Source organism: Saccoglossus kowalevskii, chromosome 22 (assembly GCF_978046115.1).
Source record: "Saccoglossus kowalevskii chromosome 22, keSacKowa6.1, whole genome shotgun sequence".
NCBI classification, from domain to species: Eukaryota; Metazoa; Hemichordata; class Enteropneusta; family Harrimaniidae; genus Saccoglossus; species Saccoglossus kowalevskii.
The window spans coordinates 19,742,278-19,761,005 of NC_140662.1; the positions used below are offsets into that span (position 1 = coordinate 19,742,278).

The 18,728-nt window shown below is 34.4% G+C and overlaps 1 protein-coding gene across 8 annotated transcripts in view; it reads right to left on the reverse strand.

Annotated features, from left to right (window-relative positions):
* Positions 1–18,728, reverse strand: part of LOC100367546 (uncharacterized) — a 119,779-nt gene that overhangs the window by 30,715 nt on the left and 70,336 nt on the right. For 7 of the 8 annotated variants that reach the window (XM_085495907.1, XM_085495909.1, XM_085495908.1 and 4 more), the window contains 6 exons: positions 17,977–18,083; positions 16,676–17,206; positions 12,147–15,162; positions 11,022–11,120; positions 6,376–7,399; positions 1,828–1,913 (listed from right to left, as the gene is read on the reverse strand). In XM_085495907.1, the coding sequence (XP_085352033.1) occupies positions 1,828–1,913; positions 6,376–7,399; positions 11,022–11,120; positions 12,147–15,162; positions 16,676–17,206; positions 17,977–18,083 (4,863 nt within the window). The remainder of the gene's footprint in view (positions 1–1,827; positions 1,914–6,375; positions 7,400–11,021; positions 11,121–12,146; positions 15,163–16,675; positions 17,207–17,976; positions 18,084–18,728) is intronic. The other variant, XM_085495910.1, reaches the window with a different exon arrangement.

Consider the following 18,728-nt stretch of genomic DNA (forward strand, 5'->3'; position numbering starts at 1 on the left):
CAGAACTTTAACAAAAAAGATTAAGAGTAATAAAAAAGTGTACTGTGTATCTGAGTATCCATATATAACATGTTTTTATGAAAACCAATTAACACTTACGGATACATAATTATGACAGAATTAACTTTTTTTCAATAAATTCTGCAAATGCATATTTAACTATATTTATTTCATCCAGCCATCTACAAGAATATTAAATATTAATTATTGATTGAATCTAGTGACGGATGGTATCATGGAAATAAATAAAAGCACACCATAATGTGATCTACTCTAAAGTGAATGAATCATCAAAACAATATTGCCGAATTTATCTTTCCTTTTGTTGAACCATTCCACCTCACCCTGAGAAAATACTAACTACAAATGAGAATTTGTTTTCAATAAAGTTTTGATAGCCTTCATTATATTCAGTTTGAAGATCAAGTTCTAATTTTGTTACCTTTTACAAAATATAGATACAGAATTTTTGTACGTGTTTAGTTCAGTTAACTCAGGAATTTAGAAAAATAATACAAATTAACTAAATGTTGATGCAAAGTTTGGCGAAACTAATGATGGTTTTCTAGAATTTGCTACTTTTATCATAAATTGCAAATGAACTTTAAAAATATTGAAACTATTGATTACTATCAACTATAAATATAATAATGAAAATATTTTCATAAAATCTGAGTCTTAACTTTTTGTTCTTGTTTAATTTCATAATGTCGACTAATGTCCCCAATGCATATTAACATATTTTTTTCAAACTTGAGAATATTTTGATTAATAATTAATGCTAAAATTAATTTTCCTTTTTCTATATATCTTAATTCTCAAAGCACCTTAATTATTATATTAATGCTTGTAATTTTATTAAATATTAATACACAATTCTTTATTAAAATGAATAATACATAAACAGTTAATTTATTTACATTGTTCAATACATTTGCACTTAATTTTCAAAATTATACCATTTCCATGGTGACAGTGATAAAATAATTGGGTTGTTTATATTAGGGTGTTTTCATCACAGAATATATATTATGTAATATAACATTGTTGAAATTATAGAATAAATAACTGATGTGGACATGACATCACACAGACAAAACAAACCAGATTAATCAAACAAATCCTGTCAAATTCAAAATATTGAATTATAAAAAACTTTCATAAAAGAACAGCTAGCTGAACACATTGAATACAAAGAGAAAGGTAACTTGGATATTGGCATTAAACTATTTTCCAATTTAGAGAAATTCACACACACTCAAATATAAGCACAATTGCATTAGAAACACATCTTTATCCATAGAAGCAAACTGTCATTACCACGAATAGAAGCGCATCTCAAGTAGAAGCGCATCTCAAGTAGAAGCGCATCTCAAGTAGAAGCGCATCTCAAGTAGAAGCGCATCTCAAGTAGAAGCGCATCTCAAGTAGAAGGGCATCTCAAGTAGAAGTGCATCTCAAGTAGAAGCGCATCTCAAATAGAAGCGCATCTCAAGTAGAAGCGCATCTCAAATGGAAGCGCATCTCAAGTAGAAGCGCATCTCAAATGGAAGCGCATCTCAAATGGAAGCGCATCTCAAATAGAAGCGCATCTCCATTAGAAGAATTTCTCTAATAGAAACGCATCTCCATTAGAAGTGCATCTCCACTAGAAGAACATCAATGATAATGCAGCAAACAAATGTAGTATTTTGTGATACAAACTTTACATGGATGACATTGAATGATGTTAATACACATACACTGGAAGGATGAAATTCCGAGATGTCCCAGAGCCTCTCTTTGGATATAGAAACATAGTGCCCTCTATATGGAAATGTATCCTACCTTTCTGGTGTTGTCTTTGGTGGGGAATGTTTTATGACTCCGGCATGCTTCCTCACTGGATCTGGACTTGGCTGTTTCAACATACCCTGAAATATCAAACAGAAACTGATGTTACCATGGCAATCAAAAAAAAAATGGAAAATATATTCTATTCACAACAATTTTTAACGCGACAGACCTTAGATAAGGAATTATGGGTATATTGGTTTTCAATAGATATACTTATGGGTATATTGACTTTCACTAGATAGGCTTATGGGTATATTTGTTTTCACTGGATAGACTTATGGGTATATTGGCTTTTACTAGATAGACTTATGGCTATATTAGTTTTCACGAGATAGACTTATGGGTATATTGGTTTTCACTAGATAGACTTATGGGTATATTGGTTTTCACTAGATAGACTTATGGGTATATTGGCTTTCACTAGATAGACTTATGGGTATATTGGTTTTCACTGGATAGACTTATGGGTATATTGGTTTTCACTAGATAGACTTATGGGTATATTGGCTTTCACTAGATAGACTTATGGGTATACTGGTTTTCCCTAGATAGACTTATGGGTATATTGGTTTTCACTGGATAGACTTATGGGTATATTGGTTTTCACTAGATAGACTTATGGGTATATTGGTTTTCACTAGATAGACTTATGGGTATATTTGTTTTCACTAGATATACTTATGGGTATATTGGCTTTCACTAGATAGACTTATGGGTATATTGGTTTTCACTGGATAGACTTATGGGTACATTTGTTTTCACTGGATAGACTTATGGGTATATTGGTTTTCACTAGATAGACTTATGGGTATATTGGTTTTCACTAGATAGACTTATGGGTATATTGGCTTTCACTAGATAGACTTATGGGTATATTGGTTTTCACTGGATAGACTTATGGGTATATTGGTTTTCACTAGATAGACTTATGGGTATATTGGCTTTCACTAGATAGACTTATGGGTATACTGGTTTTCCCTAGATAGACTTATGGGTATATTGGTTTTCACTGGATAGACTTATGGGTATATTGGTTTTCACTAGATAGACTTATGGGTATATTGGTTTTCACTAGATAGACTTATGGGTATATTTGTTTTCACTAGATATACTTATGGGTATATTGGCTTTCACTAGATAGACTTATGGGTATATTGGTTTTCACTGGATAGACTTATGGGTACATTTGTTTTCACTGGATAGACTTATGGGTATATTGGTTTTCACTAGATAGACTTATGGGTATATTGGTTTTCACTAGATAGACTTATGGGTATATTGGCTTTCACTAGATAGACTTATGGGTACATTTGTTTTCACTGGATAGACTTATGGGTATATTGGTTTTCACTAGATAGACTTATGGGTATATTGGTTTTCACTAGATAGACTTATGGGTATACTGGTTTTCCCTAGATAGACTTATGGGTATACTGGTTTTCACTGGATAGACTTATGGGTATATTGGTTTTCACTAGATAGACGTATGGGTATATTGGTTTTCACTAGATAGACTGATGGGTATATTGGTTTTCACTAGATAGACTTATGGGTATATTGGTTTTCACTAGATAGACTTATGGGTATATTGGTTTTCACTAGATAGACTTATGGGTATATTGGTTTTCACTGGATAGACTTATGGGTACCGGTATATTGGGTTTCACTATTGAATTACAATGGATTGACTTTCAATCTGAAATTATGGAAAAATTTATTCATGTTCTGGAGTTATTGGAATATTGTTTTCACTTGGAATGATGGGCAAACAATTGCATGTTTACAGTAAATGACTTTGAATTTCATATTGTTGCACAAAAATGTTGACATTTGGAAATGTAAAAGTATTTTTCAAAAATTTCTTTTTTAATTTTGGATCAAAGAGATGTTATTTTTCTTGTTGATTGCTCAAAATTTCTGAAAAATATGAAAAAGAGTATGCAGGTTTAAGTTGACTTTAATTTCGCAAACACATTTTTTGTGAATTTGGAGAGTCTGGGAAAATCATCAAATCGCAGAAATGTATATTATTAAAGCCTAGGATTTTGCATCAGGCCAAAGAGACTTACAAGATTGTGTTTGATTGGCTGCCCAACCCTAAACAGTAGAACCAATCAGAAAGAAGCTTGTTTGTTTGTTGACTGATTTTTTTCAACACATCAAAAACAGCCTTGTTAAAAATGCCAGGGCTCAACTGATGTTTTGGTATTTATTTACATTTTATCAGGGTGTGAAAATCAATAATGAACAAATAATAAACACGAATGGCTGAACTAATAATTGATATTTCTGATAATAGATCATTTTTGATGAGAAATATGATATGCAAGTTTACTCAATGTTTGAAGTTGAATCTTTCATCGAATACATTCAAACTATTCATCAGTATGCAATGAGCACACCATAGCATTCACATAGAACTGGTCGCTCACTGAATTCATGCTATTTGCCGAGCCAAAATGACCACCAGTTACTGGTACCTTTAGTTCAGTTACTCACAAACAAACAAACAAACAAACAAACAAACAAACAAACAAACCACAACATCTCTGTGTCTTCAAAGAATTTGCTGACAATTTAATGAATGAAAGAGGTACTATATTTTGCCAATTTCCACCTGGTGAGAGCTGAAGCAGAGAGCAGTCACATGCATACCACAGTACAATATACCCATCCGAGCACAACCACAAAATAAAGGGCTTCAAGTCAGTCATCTCAAGAAAATTACGAAGGCTAAGAAGTTCACGAAAGTTCATTAGTAGACTTGTTGGACTCGGTGACAATATGGCATTCCAATTTTGACAAATTTGTGTTTAAGCGCAAATCAACTCATGCACTACTAATACATGTACCGGTATGCAACAAAAGCAGGGTTTCAAAGATTCCTGAATACAAAAATATTGTGATTTTGATGGAAGTCAAAGCTATATAATTCATTCAAGTGACAAGTCCTGGTGATAAAATCTAACGATGTCAGTTAAAGTCAGGCGCACACAAAAAAGTAATAAACTTGAGATAGGAAGATTTAATCAACGTGACATACGAGCTGAAACTGAACAATAATCAGCTGCAGCCAACATTCCATAAGTGGCACGTAGTTTCGTGTTTACACACCATTCCACTTAAATTTGACCGGTCATTGTAATACAGAGCACACAATCAACACTGTCTAAGTTGCTGAATTCTGAATTGAGTATTGAAGGGTGAAATCTAGCGATAATTATGTTTGCAGACCATCAAGTCACAAATTTAAAACTGACAATAAGTCTTTGTTGGGCATACAGATTCAGTTAATGACAAATACTACGGCACCAGTAAAAAGATTGGACACCAGAACAACTGCAAACCATTTACTGTTGTGAATTTGGACGCCATTCTATCTCCCACGTCAAAATATTTTCAAAACTTTTATATGATTTCTTTGTTAATTTCTGATTGGTTTATGATCATGATTAAATCTTTCCAAATAATACAGTGACAAATGTGTAATTATTTTGTAAATGGCGACAAAAATTGCTTTTGCTTTTAAAAAAATTAATACAACCCTCTGATAAGACAACATATTTATTTTATGTGAAAGATTTTGTTGTACAAAATACACAATTATTGAAATTCAATATTTTGAAAAGAGTTGGAATGTTGTCAGTTACTTGTTCACTGTGCAAGTTTAGTGCATAACTATTTTCAATAAGGTAGGGAGTTCATATCTATAACAGTAGCCGAGTTAGGGAGTTCATATCAATAACAGCAGCGTTACATGATGTCTGACTATGTAGAATTGCATCAACAAGAATTAAAGTCGATAACAAATACCATACTTCCTGTTTTACGCATATTAAATTAGGGATATCAAGAGCCCAAAACAGATAAATTTACCATAATCTACCAAGAGCAGAAATTTAATCTGTCATAAAGATTTTTGCCAATCTTATAAACCAACTCACTCAACTCAGGCCTACATGGGAATTACAGCGGAATTATTTACCACTGAAATGTACTTAGAACAAGAACATGACTAGCAGATCTAAATACAAGAGAGTAGCATACTCAGCTGTCACCAGACAACAATTCAAGACAAAAAAATGTACATAGCAGTAGTTGTAACGTAATCAATCAAAGATTATTGAACCAATATAGAGTTGAAAGAACCTGTCTGCAAATAACAATCAATTGTCCTCATTGTCTACAAAATTCTTTTGCTATTAATAACAATTGGTTATTATTGCCAAATATTTTTTTCAAAAAAATGTCAAAACCAACGATTTTAAAATAGATTACTCACAACCAAGATTCTCTGAAAATTATTTAAATATTAGTTTTCACAAATTTTAATTGTAATCCAACTGACAATAATTGATGTTTGGAAGATTTCTGTAAATAATATGAATGCTAATAAACATATCTAGTGATGACTACTATTTTGCGTAACATTTCACAATAGTAGTAAAATGGCTGAACAAATTTATTTTGTACATGATGGCCATTTGTAATATTTTGCTAAATTGTCACTGAATTGACAAATTTGTAGAGGATACTGACCTTTTCTGGTTTGACTGATCGTCTTGGACTGCCCTCATCTGATGTACTTTCGATGGAATCAGTTTTCTTCAAGATACTGCGTTCTCCCTCCTCAGATCCAGAGCTTCGCCTTTCAGATTTCAGAATTCCCCTCACCCTTTCAGGTAACGAATCGTCAGAGTCTCGTCTCTCACTTTTTAAAATACTTCGAACTTCTTTGTGAATATCTTCACGTTCTTCAGATTTTTCAGATTTAAGGATGCCGCGTGGTCTATCTTTATCATCCTCTTTTTTGTCCGATTCTTTAAGAATCCCTCTGTTCTCAGCGATGTTAGAAACAGAGCTTCTCCTGAGAACCGATTTTGGTTTAGTTGAACCGCTTGGTTCGGGGGTTGCAGTACTGCCCCCAGTGTCTCCATACACAAGTGCGATCTGGTCTGACAGGGGCAGAGTCGCTAATAGCTCAGGGTCGGGAGGTTTGCTGAAGCTGATAGCAAGTGGTGAGATTTTTTTAGCACTTTGCAACTCCTCAATTGTGACAGGCTGCGTTTTATACCGTGATCCTTGACGTTTTTTCTTGCGTGTTGGCAAAACTCGTTTCGGGGGAGGTTTTTCTGGAGGGGTTTCGGCAATATTTTTAAAGAGATTCATTTTTTCAGCTAGACTGAGTTGAGAAAGTTTATCTTCTTCTTTCACATCTTCTTTGGCTTTCCTGATTTCTTCCTCAATTTTTGCTCTCACACGTGCCTCTTCCTCCTCTTCTGCCAATGTTGCAGCAGTTTTTACTTCTTCCAGTGTCACTGGTTGGGTCTGTGACCTTTCAGAACTTCGTAACCTCCGTGCAAAACGTTTTGGTTTACCACGTTTTGCTTCAGCGGCTTTCAATTCGGCCTGCTCCTTCTGCATTTGCAAAAACAATTTTTTTTTCTCAGAGACGCTCATCTGTGACAATTCGTCTTTTTCATTTTCATTTTCTGCGCCATCCACTGAAGTCAGCTGTTTGGCAGCCAGTACCTCCGGTTTCGTTACCGGCTGTGTCCTAAACCTAAAACAAACAAAGAACCAAATCATTAGAGACCTGCAGTAATACAGTATGGAGACCACAGCAATGAATGAATAGTTAAAATAACTTCAAAAAAAAGACGTACCACATCCAGAATACAAACAAGGTCAAGACAGCACCACACACTTCAAATAAAAACAGTACACTGAACATAATGGTCTAAGTCAGGTGCACAAACACAGAGCAAAATGTAGACGCAACTCACTGCAGTTAGAGTTAAGAAATACTGCTCGCAATGAAAACACCACCACAGTTCAAAGGTCAGATTTAAGTACAATTGTTTTTTTTAAAAACACGTACAGAACTTTTTCAAAGCTGTTAGCAGTAGCGACAAACAAAAGCAACAAAGAAAGCACTCTTGTCATGCATACAGAATAATCTAGAAGACAAGTGTATCCTACACAAAGTAGAAGGGCGTGTTTGTATTTCTAACTTTATAATGTGATACCTTAGTTTCATTGTTATTTTAATTTGCTATCATATAATTACTGCCTTACCCCCACTCATCTAAGTTCCAAGTACTGTAAGCCATTTTTAATATTCCTGAGTTACGAGACAGTCAAAATCGCCTATGTACAACACACACTTTCATGTCATTTTGCGAAATTATGTCTTCAACAAATTCCATAAAATCCCAAATTTGTGAAAGATTTTAGTGATGAAAAATAACTGTGCACAGTAATCATCTCACCATTTAAGCAGAACTAATTTGCATACAATGTACTGTAGAATACTTTATTTTCGCTTGGAATTTATTTTCGCTATTTTCGCTGAAGGGATGATTCCGTGAAAATAAAATCCAGCGAATATATATTTTTTCCTATATTTTACATTAATCTCATCAAAAATCAGTGAAAATAAATTTCAAGCAAAACGCCCAAAAAGCTTTTTCAGCGAAAATTAATTCCAGCGAAAATAAAGTATTCCACAGTATTATACAGCTGTACCTTCATAATGACATGAAGAATTATTTTTGGCACATTCCAGAAAAAAAAAAATTTCAATGACAAAAAACATTCTACAGGTTAACGACATTTATCATATTCATTTTTAAAATGCATGCACTGAAAAAAATGAGGCAAATTTGTTTAAGGTAGAATGATACATAAAAGTAAAAATATGGTCATTTTCAATTTTTTTTACATATTTGATATATCATGCTAGAAGGACAACGTAAAATGAAATAAAAATATGGGTCAAAATTTTACTTGATGACATTTGGAGAAAAAAAGAAGATATATAGTGTTTTACAGGATACTTTTTGATGTCTAGAATTATTAAAAAATTGACAATTTTTCAGTGGGTTTTTTACAAAGAAAATGTGTTTTCATTGTGGTATATGGAGACTGCTGCTAAAATGAAATTTTAAGCACCTTATTTTACGTTTTTTTTTCTTCTTTTTCTTTTGTTTTTCAGAAAAAAAAACATAGACAGTCAACCGAAAAAGTTTACGTACTGTTATAAATACTTAAATGAATAGATTTGTACACAAAATATTCTCGCTGTTGTATGCGCTAAAATATGCACACATGTAAAAAAAACTCCTAGTAGGATTGTACATTAAAGTGACACCTCAAGTTGAGCATAATTTTATAAAAAATTTCACAAACTGGTTAGGAATAAAATTACAAAGTTAGATTAATGTGAATGTATAAATAATAGTGTCCAAGGTGCAATTGCAGGAACTGACAACTTCTTCTTTAAATAATACAGAAGGCGACAGCCAGCCAAATTTCTACATCCAAATCAGCCTCGAAAAATATGCTTACTTGTCCGGAACGTATGTTGCTGATATATTTATAGACAGGACCAGTTGTGGTGATTTATTTTTCAGTTAAATTATAATGATAAAAAACTTTGAAAAAAAAATTGTTTTGCGAAATTAGGGGTGAACGCAAAACCTTCATTTTGCAGTTACAGGTGCTTTTGCATTAACACCTCCATTTCATGATATTTTTATTTAATTTAAGAAATAAATAAATTCCCCAGACTGTGCCAGTCAGATGTATTTACTATACAGTCAGTTAAGGCAAGTATTAATTTACTAGTAAGTTTTCTAAATTGCTTTTTCCTCGTTATCAAACTACCCCAGTGTCTAGCCCTAGATTGGACTCAAATTTACTGAAATCAAAATTTGGGATTGTAAATTAGTAAAAACTGCAATTCCATTTAACTTAATGTAATAAATGTCTACACAAAAGTTTTGAAACACTCCATGAAATTGTCAGAAAATGATCAGATTGCAATAGTATGGTTTCTATGTAACAGAATATTTTAAAATATATCTTAGGCTACAAACAAACAAGTCGCATGGACTGAAATATTTTTTTCAATACCGGTATCAGGAGAAAGTACTTCCAAAATAAGATTTTACAGAAATATCTATTAATTAAATTAAAAAATAACCACATTAAGATTACATTGCTTTGATCTGTTACATTGTACCATATTCTTAAAATTACAATAATTCATAAGTGATGACTTAAGTTGGGAAACAAAAGTTGGTATAAAAAGGGTCATGATGGGTCAGTCATTGATTCAACAACAGCAGTACAAATACAAACAACTGATCTGATTGTATTTAATATTTTAACAATTCTGTCACCACCTTGTTTTCACCAAAACCAAATACGAAATGACAAAACATGAATTTGCCAAGGCAAAATGCAGAAAAGCGTCAACACTATGCCGGAATTGACAAGATAAGATCAGTCAATGAAATGGTAAAGAACAAATTCTATCATCTATTGTATGATCTTTATAGAAAGAATCTGACATAGTGAAAAGGTTTACATTTAAAAATACGTTCTTAAATTTCTCTAAATACTTTTCAATTGTGTGAAAACTAAAAAGATTGGCGCTTACGTGACTTGCCCTCTCATTGCTTGGGATGTCTCACGGTTTGTGTCATTACATAGTTGTTGGCAGCCTTCGTTGATCGAGCATAACTGACAATAGGTCTTGTAATCTATTCATAGTACTTTAATAAATAAAGTTTAAAGTTCATGACCTTTTTCAATGTCACTGTTATTGTACCGCACACCTTGACCAAAACAAAGTCCATTGACAAGAAAATGCCCTCTATAGTTCAAAGTACAATCTACAGCCTTCTGAGCTATAACAATGAGGGCGCTAACACAAAGACAGAGCGCTTTTTCTAAAGAAATGCTCAGCAAATGCACAGTTCATCAATAGTGTTGAGTGACTGTGGCAAATGTTACCAAATTATCAGTTTCAGAACAATCTCCCAGAAAGATTGTATTGGTCTATGTACTGTTGTTCATATTTATAGAAAAATATGGTAAACAACTCTGATTCCAGGAGACAAGTCAGAAGAATGGTGTAGCAGTGACCATATGCAGATACTTACCTCAGATTACCAAATTAAAACAAACAGACTCAATAAATGGACAAAACCATTTGGAAAACAGAAATACAAAAGTCACAAATGAGAGGATGTTTCTACTGATAAATTCATGAATTAAGAAATTAGCAAAAATTGAATTAGTTTTCACTCAATACAGTTAAGAACAAGGTTAGTTTTGAGAATGAAACAATTATTTGGATATTTTGAGTTGTACACCATGCATAGGAAGCAAACTACCTTTGGCTTTGTCTGCGGTGCTTAAGTTTATCATGCTGTGCATCGCCCCCATCAGGCGACAGCAGGAAATGTGGGATTCGGTGAAACGGGGAACTGTAGCTGAGGAAGCAATGGAAAGAATGTACATACTACAGGTATCAAACCACTAAATTAAAATGATAATATTGAAACATCTTTACAAAGTGAACACTATCAGATTGTAGCTTGTAACTATCATGCAATTGTACTGATTTTTTTTTTATACAAGTAAAGGAAACAACTGTGATGTCATAAATTGTTGCGATATTACAGAATTGTAGCATTTCTTCCATCTTCACAACTGTGAATTTGTTGTGTGGTATCTGTGATCCAAATGATATGTTATCAAGAACTGTCTTGAAACATGACAATATCCAAGTGTGCATTGACATGAATAAGGATTTGAATACTACTAATATTACGAAGATTTTGTGTGTCATTGTCAACTTTTGGTACCATCTACAAAATGTAGTCTGGTTCTCCCCATGCTAAATGTTGATAACATTGCAAACAACTCTTTTGATTAAAATATAAAAGCAATATCAAAAATGGTGATGAAATTTACTGAACATTTTACAAAATGTGAAAATATTTGCACTGAAATTGGGCAGCAAAAACATCTGGCACTCAAAGGGTTAATATAATGTTATTTTCCCACATTTTTGAAGTCCTAAAAAGCCAACCCTGAATGTAATCTTAATAATATATTTCAAAATCGATTAAAACCTTTCAAACTTGAATGTTTCCGTAAATTAACACATTGGATAAATGCTTTGGGACATTTTTCAGAAAAATGTTTCTAAAAACATAAAAATAATAATTTAGTGGTTTGATATTGTTGCAAATGAAATATGGAGGAAGAGGAAACAAACATACATACACGAAAATACACATTGTGTTGAAGAGTATAACAATGAACACTGCCCTCTTGAGTCAACAAAATGAAATATAGTGTCGGGAAATCATATATAGAAAATGTGAAAAAAAAATAAATTAAGTTTTTTCAGTTTAACAAAAATTAAATAATAATGCTCATGTAGAATTTTGATATTGGTAATTAAGGAATAAAACAATTTCTTTTTTAAGTAAGTGAAATTAATTTCTTACCGTTCTGCTGATGTTGCATCAAGGTCTTGTTTTTCAGGTTCTTTGAGTTCATGTTGATCACAAGGTTTACGTCTATCTGCCTCTACTTCTTGTGATCTAGTGGATGAAGGGGTGGGAACTGGTGGTTTGGTAGCAGGTACATCTACATAAGCAGGGGTAGTCACATGTCGTTCAAGGCAAGTAGGTGTACCCTCATGTTTAAATGGACTTGCTTGCTGAGCAGATTCTTCAGCAGCTTTCCTAATTTCTCCAATGTCCACCGTTTTTCCTCTATGCGATTTGGGACGAACAAATCGCTTAGGTTTTAATACATCTGGACTTTGTTTTTCCCACATTGATATGTCCAACTTTTGTGGTTTTTCAATCTTTTTCTCAATGAGTTCTTCAGCAGTTGGTTTATTTTCTGAGTCTTTTGCATTGCTTTTTAAAAAGAGTTCTCTTTCTGCTGCCTGAAACATCTCCTCATCTTCTTCTTCACGAATCTTCTTTGCACGTTCCTTCATCATCTCTATGAGCTGTGTGTCTTTTGTTGTCAAAGCAGATTGTTTTGAGTTAACTTCTGCTTCCCTCTCTTTCTCTAGCTCTTTTTTAGTTTTGAATGAAGCAGTCCTACGCAAAGAAGATCCTGTAACCTTATTCTCAACAGACAGAAAGGCAGAGTCGGGTGCACTTTCAAGACTTGGTGATTTTGAAAGTCTCTGAAACCTCTCAGCCATTTCAACTTTTTCCACAGGTGATTTTCCAGTTTTTTCTATTCGTGGAACCGCCTTTGAGATTGAATCAGTAATTTTTGGTTCTTCTGCTTTTGCTGTGTTCTTAACTTTACCTGCAGCATGAACCTTTGTAGCTTCCACCTTATCTAAGATTTTCTTGGGTAGCTCAGTCTTTTCCTCTTTAGTATAATGTTTTACTGTTTCACTGCATGGAATCTCCTTCACAGTTGATGGTTCACCTTTTCTAGGTGGAACCAACTTTCTGACTGATATATCTCTGGTTTTAGGTGGTTCAACATTAGGTTCAGTTATTCTCAGAGGGCTTGCAGTGGTTTCTCTTTTTTCTGACCGTTTTGACGATTCCTCAACACTTTTTGGTGTACCTTTTTTCTGTTCTGAGGATCTTGTTCTTAAAGGTGCTTTGGCAGCAGCAGATTCTTCTTTTATTTTGGGAGTTTGCTTACCAAATCTTTTAATACGTTCTTCTCGGTCTGATCCAGAACCTCTCAAACGTACTTTTCTGCTGTCACTGTCTGAAGAATCAGATCCTGTTGTTCTTCGTCGCCATGGCTCTGGCGATGTTCGTCGAGTTTCTGCTTCTTTCAAGACGGAGGGAATCTCTGGTCGTTTTCGTGGTTTTCTTCTTGGTGATGAAGTTTCATCATCTGTACTACTAAGAGGCGAGTCAGTTCTTCGTAATCCTAATCTTGAGGAAGGTGTTCTATCAGCTTTAGATGTTGGTGAAGGTGATTTAGTTGAGGGTTCTGGTTTGGGGCGCAATTTCTTCTCAGGAGACACAGGTCGTCTAAGAGGTTGAGAACTTGATGAAGCACTCTTCCGAGGAGATTTTGGATCTGACTTATCACTCTTATCAGAATCGGAAGTTCCACGATCAACAATTCTTTTATCGGTCATTCCACGAACTGGCAATGATTCTGGTCTCTTTGTTGTCAATTCTCGTTTTTGTGCTGTCTTTGAAGTATCAACCCGTCCAACCATTGGCTTCTTTCTAGCTTCAGGAGATAATAATTTCTTTGGCTGAGCTCTGACTTTAATTTTCTCATCTTTCTTGATGTCTACTTTACTAGAGTCTAGATGTTCCTCTTTGGCAACAGGTGTAACTCTTTGCTCTTCTTTCTCTGTTCTGCTAACTCTCTGTTTAGCAATTTTAGGTACATCTGTCTCTGTACTTCTTGGAGATTTAATCAGGCCTGCTCGTTTATCAGGTACTCCATGTGAAGGCACATCCCTTTTACTTTCATTTTCAGCCTGTTTTGCAATTTTCACAGTTTCTGCAGATTTAGGATGCTCTCTAACTTTTGAAAACTCCTTAGGTCTTTCCTCAATTGTCTTTGGAACATCGTCTGCCACAACCTTAGCTGGTGCAACTGGAACACTTTTCTCATCTTGTGTACCAGAATGTTTCCCCATCTTCTGACGAACTTCTTTCAAAACTCTTTGACTTTCTTCAACCTTTTCAGCCAAGACCTTCCTCTTCTCAGTAGATGCTTTCTTTCCCTGAAGTTTTTCTATTAACTTTTTAGTTTGTTTTCCCTCTGCAATAGCTCCTTTCTTCTGCTCAGGCTGCATCTCTGGAGACCTTGCTTTATCAGCTTTTATCACCCTTTCTAGTTCTTTTTTCCCGGCCTCCTTATCATTCCTTTTCTCTAAACCGTCCGTTTCTGTCACAGGTTTTTGTACAACTGCTACTTCTTTCTTTATTTCCTTTGCCAGTTCTTTCCTCTCAGACACATCTGGTTCAGAAGCCTTCACTGAACTGACATCAACTTGTTCTACTTTCTTGATTTCATTTCTTTCATGTTCACCTTTCTCTGAAACCTTCACCGAGTGGACATCAACCTGTTCTACTTTCTTGATCTCATTTCTTTCATGTTCACCTTTCTCTGAAACCTTCACCGAGTGGACATCAACTTGTTCTACTTTCTTGATCTCATTTCTTTCATGTTCACCTTTCTCTGAAACCTTCACCGAGTGGACATCAACTTGTTCTACTTTCTTGATCTCATTTCTTTCACGCTCACCTTTTTCAGGTTTTTCTTCAACTTTCAACTCCTCAAGCTTCTTTGGCACAATATCACTCTTCCTCATTGGCACTGATTCTGGCATTATATCACTCGGTGTCGTGACTTTCAATCCACCCGATGGTTGGATAACTCTCTGATCTGAGTCACTTTTACCAGTATCATCTTGGCTGCTACTTGGTGATATTTGACGCTGTTTGAATCTCTGACGTCCATCAGAATCATCACCTGATCCACTTCGTGGAGAAATGCGTCCATCTTCTACAGCGACAATAAATGAACAAATAAATTAGTAATTCAGCAATGGATCAGAATCTCGAAGAACTTCAAATACTAATGTCCTAAAGTTGACTCTTACTGATATCATTCAGAAAACTTTATTGGGATCTTGTAACTTTTATGTGAAGTATTTGATGGTCTGAATTTGCATGAACTGCAAGAAATGTGTAATTAAAGTTAATTTTTTCATGATTTTCACTTTTTGAATTGTGTACTGACGTACACCAATTTTCGAAGATTCATATCAGCTGGCTACAATAATTCAAAAGAACAGTCAATCTGGGTGAATATACACAGATCAATCCTTCAATTCACAATTATTCACAGCCAGTGCTTTACACTAAAGGTAGTCCAAGAAAAATTGTCATTTGAACAGCTGAAGAAGAACACATTTGCCCATAGACTGTAGTAAATATACAGGCAAAATACATTTTGGAAAACTGATACCATCAAACACATGCATGTCAGTCTTGAGAGCTCAAATGCAGTGGATTCAACTTTAAGTTACTAGTATTATTTTACTGTGCTTCCATGAATATTTAAGGTACATGTAAATTAGGACAAAAAATGTTTTTATTTCAAAAGTGTCACATAATTAATTTAATTTAATTAATTTTGCCACACTGTTTTTTTTCTCAATACAAAAAGTTTACATTTTTTAATGATAACCAACTACATTGTTGTATCTACCGGTAGGTAGGTAGGTTCTTAAAACAGGCAAGTCAAAGGCTTTCACCCCATAACGACTTATAGTAGTTTTCATTGCAATAAAGAACAAGCAGCCTATCGGCTGAGATAGCTCCGCTGTTAGCAATGCACATTTCAATTAAAGAACTGAAGACATCATTAGAAAATGAACAATATGAATAGTATCAAAGCAATCGGACTTACGGTTTTTAACAAGAAGTCAAAAATATCACTTTTTACCGAAAATTACAAAAATATTCACCAAAATAAATTAATTAGAGAATTAAAGATATCATCACAAAATGAACAAATCTGAGAGAGGTCCACATGTAGTACCTATATATGTAATATCAAAGCAATTGCACTTGCGGTTTTTAACAAGAAGTCGAAAATATCACTTTTTACCAAAAATGACAAAAATATTCACCAAAATTAGAGAATTGAAGATATCATCATGAAATGAACAAACCTAAGAGAGGTCTACCCAAGGTACATATACACCAAGTATCAAAGCATTCAGGCTTGTAGTTTTCAAGAAGAAGTCGAAAAAGTAAAACATTGACACGGACGACGGACGACGGACGACACCGGACAATCACTCATATGATAAGCTCCGCTCGACAAAGTCGACAGCGGAGCTAAAAAACAACAACAACTAGATGAGGGATAAAAAACTATTCCAAAATTTTTAGCAAAGAACTGACTGTGAATTCCTCAATCCATTTTTTAAGTCAGGTTCAAAAACCATCAAAATAACCCAGTTGAACAGAAAATGTTTATGTACTGTGATCAATAGATTGAAATTTACCTTTGCTTGGAGTGTTTAACGCTGATCGTCTCCTTAGTGCTTTCTTCTCTTCTTTTCGTCTCCTCTTTCTTTCTAAAATTTCCAAACTTCTCGGCGACATAGTCCTCACAATATCAGATGCAAGAGAAAGAGAATCGGAATCACTCGGAGATTCAAAAGCTGCGGAGGAAGATTCGATAGACGCTTCAGAATCAAGACTGTAGAATCTAGGTTTCCTCTCAGAATCTTTACCTAATAGTTCACTTTCTTTTCCTATTGGTTGCCTCAGTCTCTGACCTTGCATAGTGTCTTTTACTAATGCTGACTGCTGTAATGAATGATCAACTGTTTTTATATCCCCAGAAGTTGGAGGACGGTGACGACTGGTTTCATTTTTCTGTTCAATTGACGATGGCACTTTTTGAGTTTCTACATGGATTCCAGAAGGCACAACTGGTTCTGGTTCAGGCACTTTCTTTGAACGCTCATGGATGGATGGAGATTCAATACTTGTCCCTTCACCTCGTTTTTTAAGATCGTGCTCCTTATCCTCTGTAGATGGAAACAGAGATGCATTCATTATTTTTTTAAATATTATTATGTTAATTAAGTATGAAACCATAATAATGCAGTTCAAGACATTTTTTACTCCTAATATTAAAAAAAAAATTATGTAGTTGGAGTAACGAATCTCAACATCCAAATTGTTGTACCAGTGGGTAAATCAAAAAAGTTTAGATGCGTCAGACTGTGAAATTAGAAATTAATAATTCTGTAAACTTCTTTAAATATTTTTCATGAATTTGTTTGGTGAAACTTAAAGCGAGAGGGCCGTCACCTGCGTACACGTGGGAGTTGAATCCAAAGCGATGATAACAACACACACTAAAAACACAAAGGCTCATGGGTAGGCGCTTGTTTGTAAACAATGACATGCTATGGCCATCTGACGCATGCGCAGGTGACGACACCCCCGCTTTAACTCATTTTGTAGTTGTAAAGATATGAGAAGTCACAGCGATTCACGCAAAGTTTGTCCTCTTTCTACAATCGTAATAATACAATTATCAAAAATATTGATAACTGACCAGAGAGACCCAGGCACAGCAAGGATGTATAAAATTTTCCCCGAGTGTGATCATCCAAAACATACATGGTCGTACTCTTGGTACATTGCTTGAGGTCAAAATGTCAAGAGTTCACACATTTTTTTGGTGACACAGTATAAGTCGATTTAATTCACCCAATAAGTATTCAACTTAGTGTGAATGCTACTATAAATAGCCATGGCAACCAATAACTTCCATTTTTAGAAACTTTACCTGTTTGAGCCAGTTGGGGCAGGTCACTTCTATCTCTGCTTAACCTTCGCTTTGAGAGTATACTCTCGGACACTTTGTCTGTGGTTAGAATCTCAGTTTGTCGTAACCTACAAAGGCAAGGTGTGAAACGAGGTCAATTAGATGATCAAGCACGTAGATGCACGCTTGCATCGATAAATAAGATCAGTTCAGACTGCTGACTACGAGTACAATGCTCAATTTTAATATCAGCTTTTGTTTGTACATTCAGAGTAAACATATCACACTCAGGTTAAACACTGACTCTGATGAATCATCCAACAAGAATTATTGTGCAATGATTAAACATAGGTAATGACAGAGCTTTCTACTTTGACGAATCGCCTGCTGGAGGTTTTTCTTATTATAAAATATATATCGGCAATCGGTGACTACCTTATGGAGGCTCTATGTAAATATATGCGAGTTGCACTCTGAGATCAGTCCACAAACTTTTAAAGAAAATGATTACTTTGCAGGAAATATTTGACATTCTGATTTTGCACGAATATTTAATATTTGATGATGAAGATTCATTTAATTTCAAATTGTCTTATTTATAAACTATGTTTGAATTTAATTTTCCAAACTTTTGGATAATGTTCCGATACACAAAGGATTCTTCTAAGTCTGGTAATAATCATCACATATTTCCCACAATGCATGCATATTTAGACCACCAGCAATTCACATAATGGTTATAATATCCCAACAAGGATTTAGAAATGATCTCA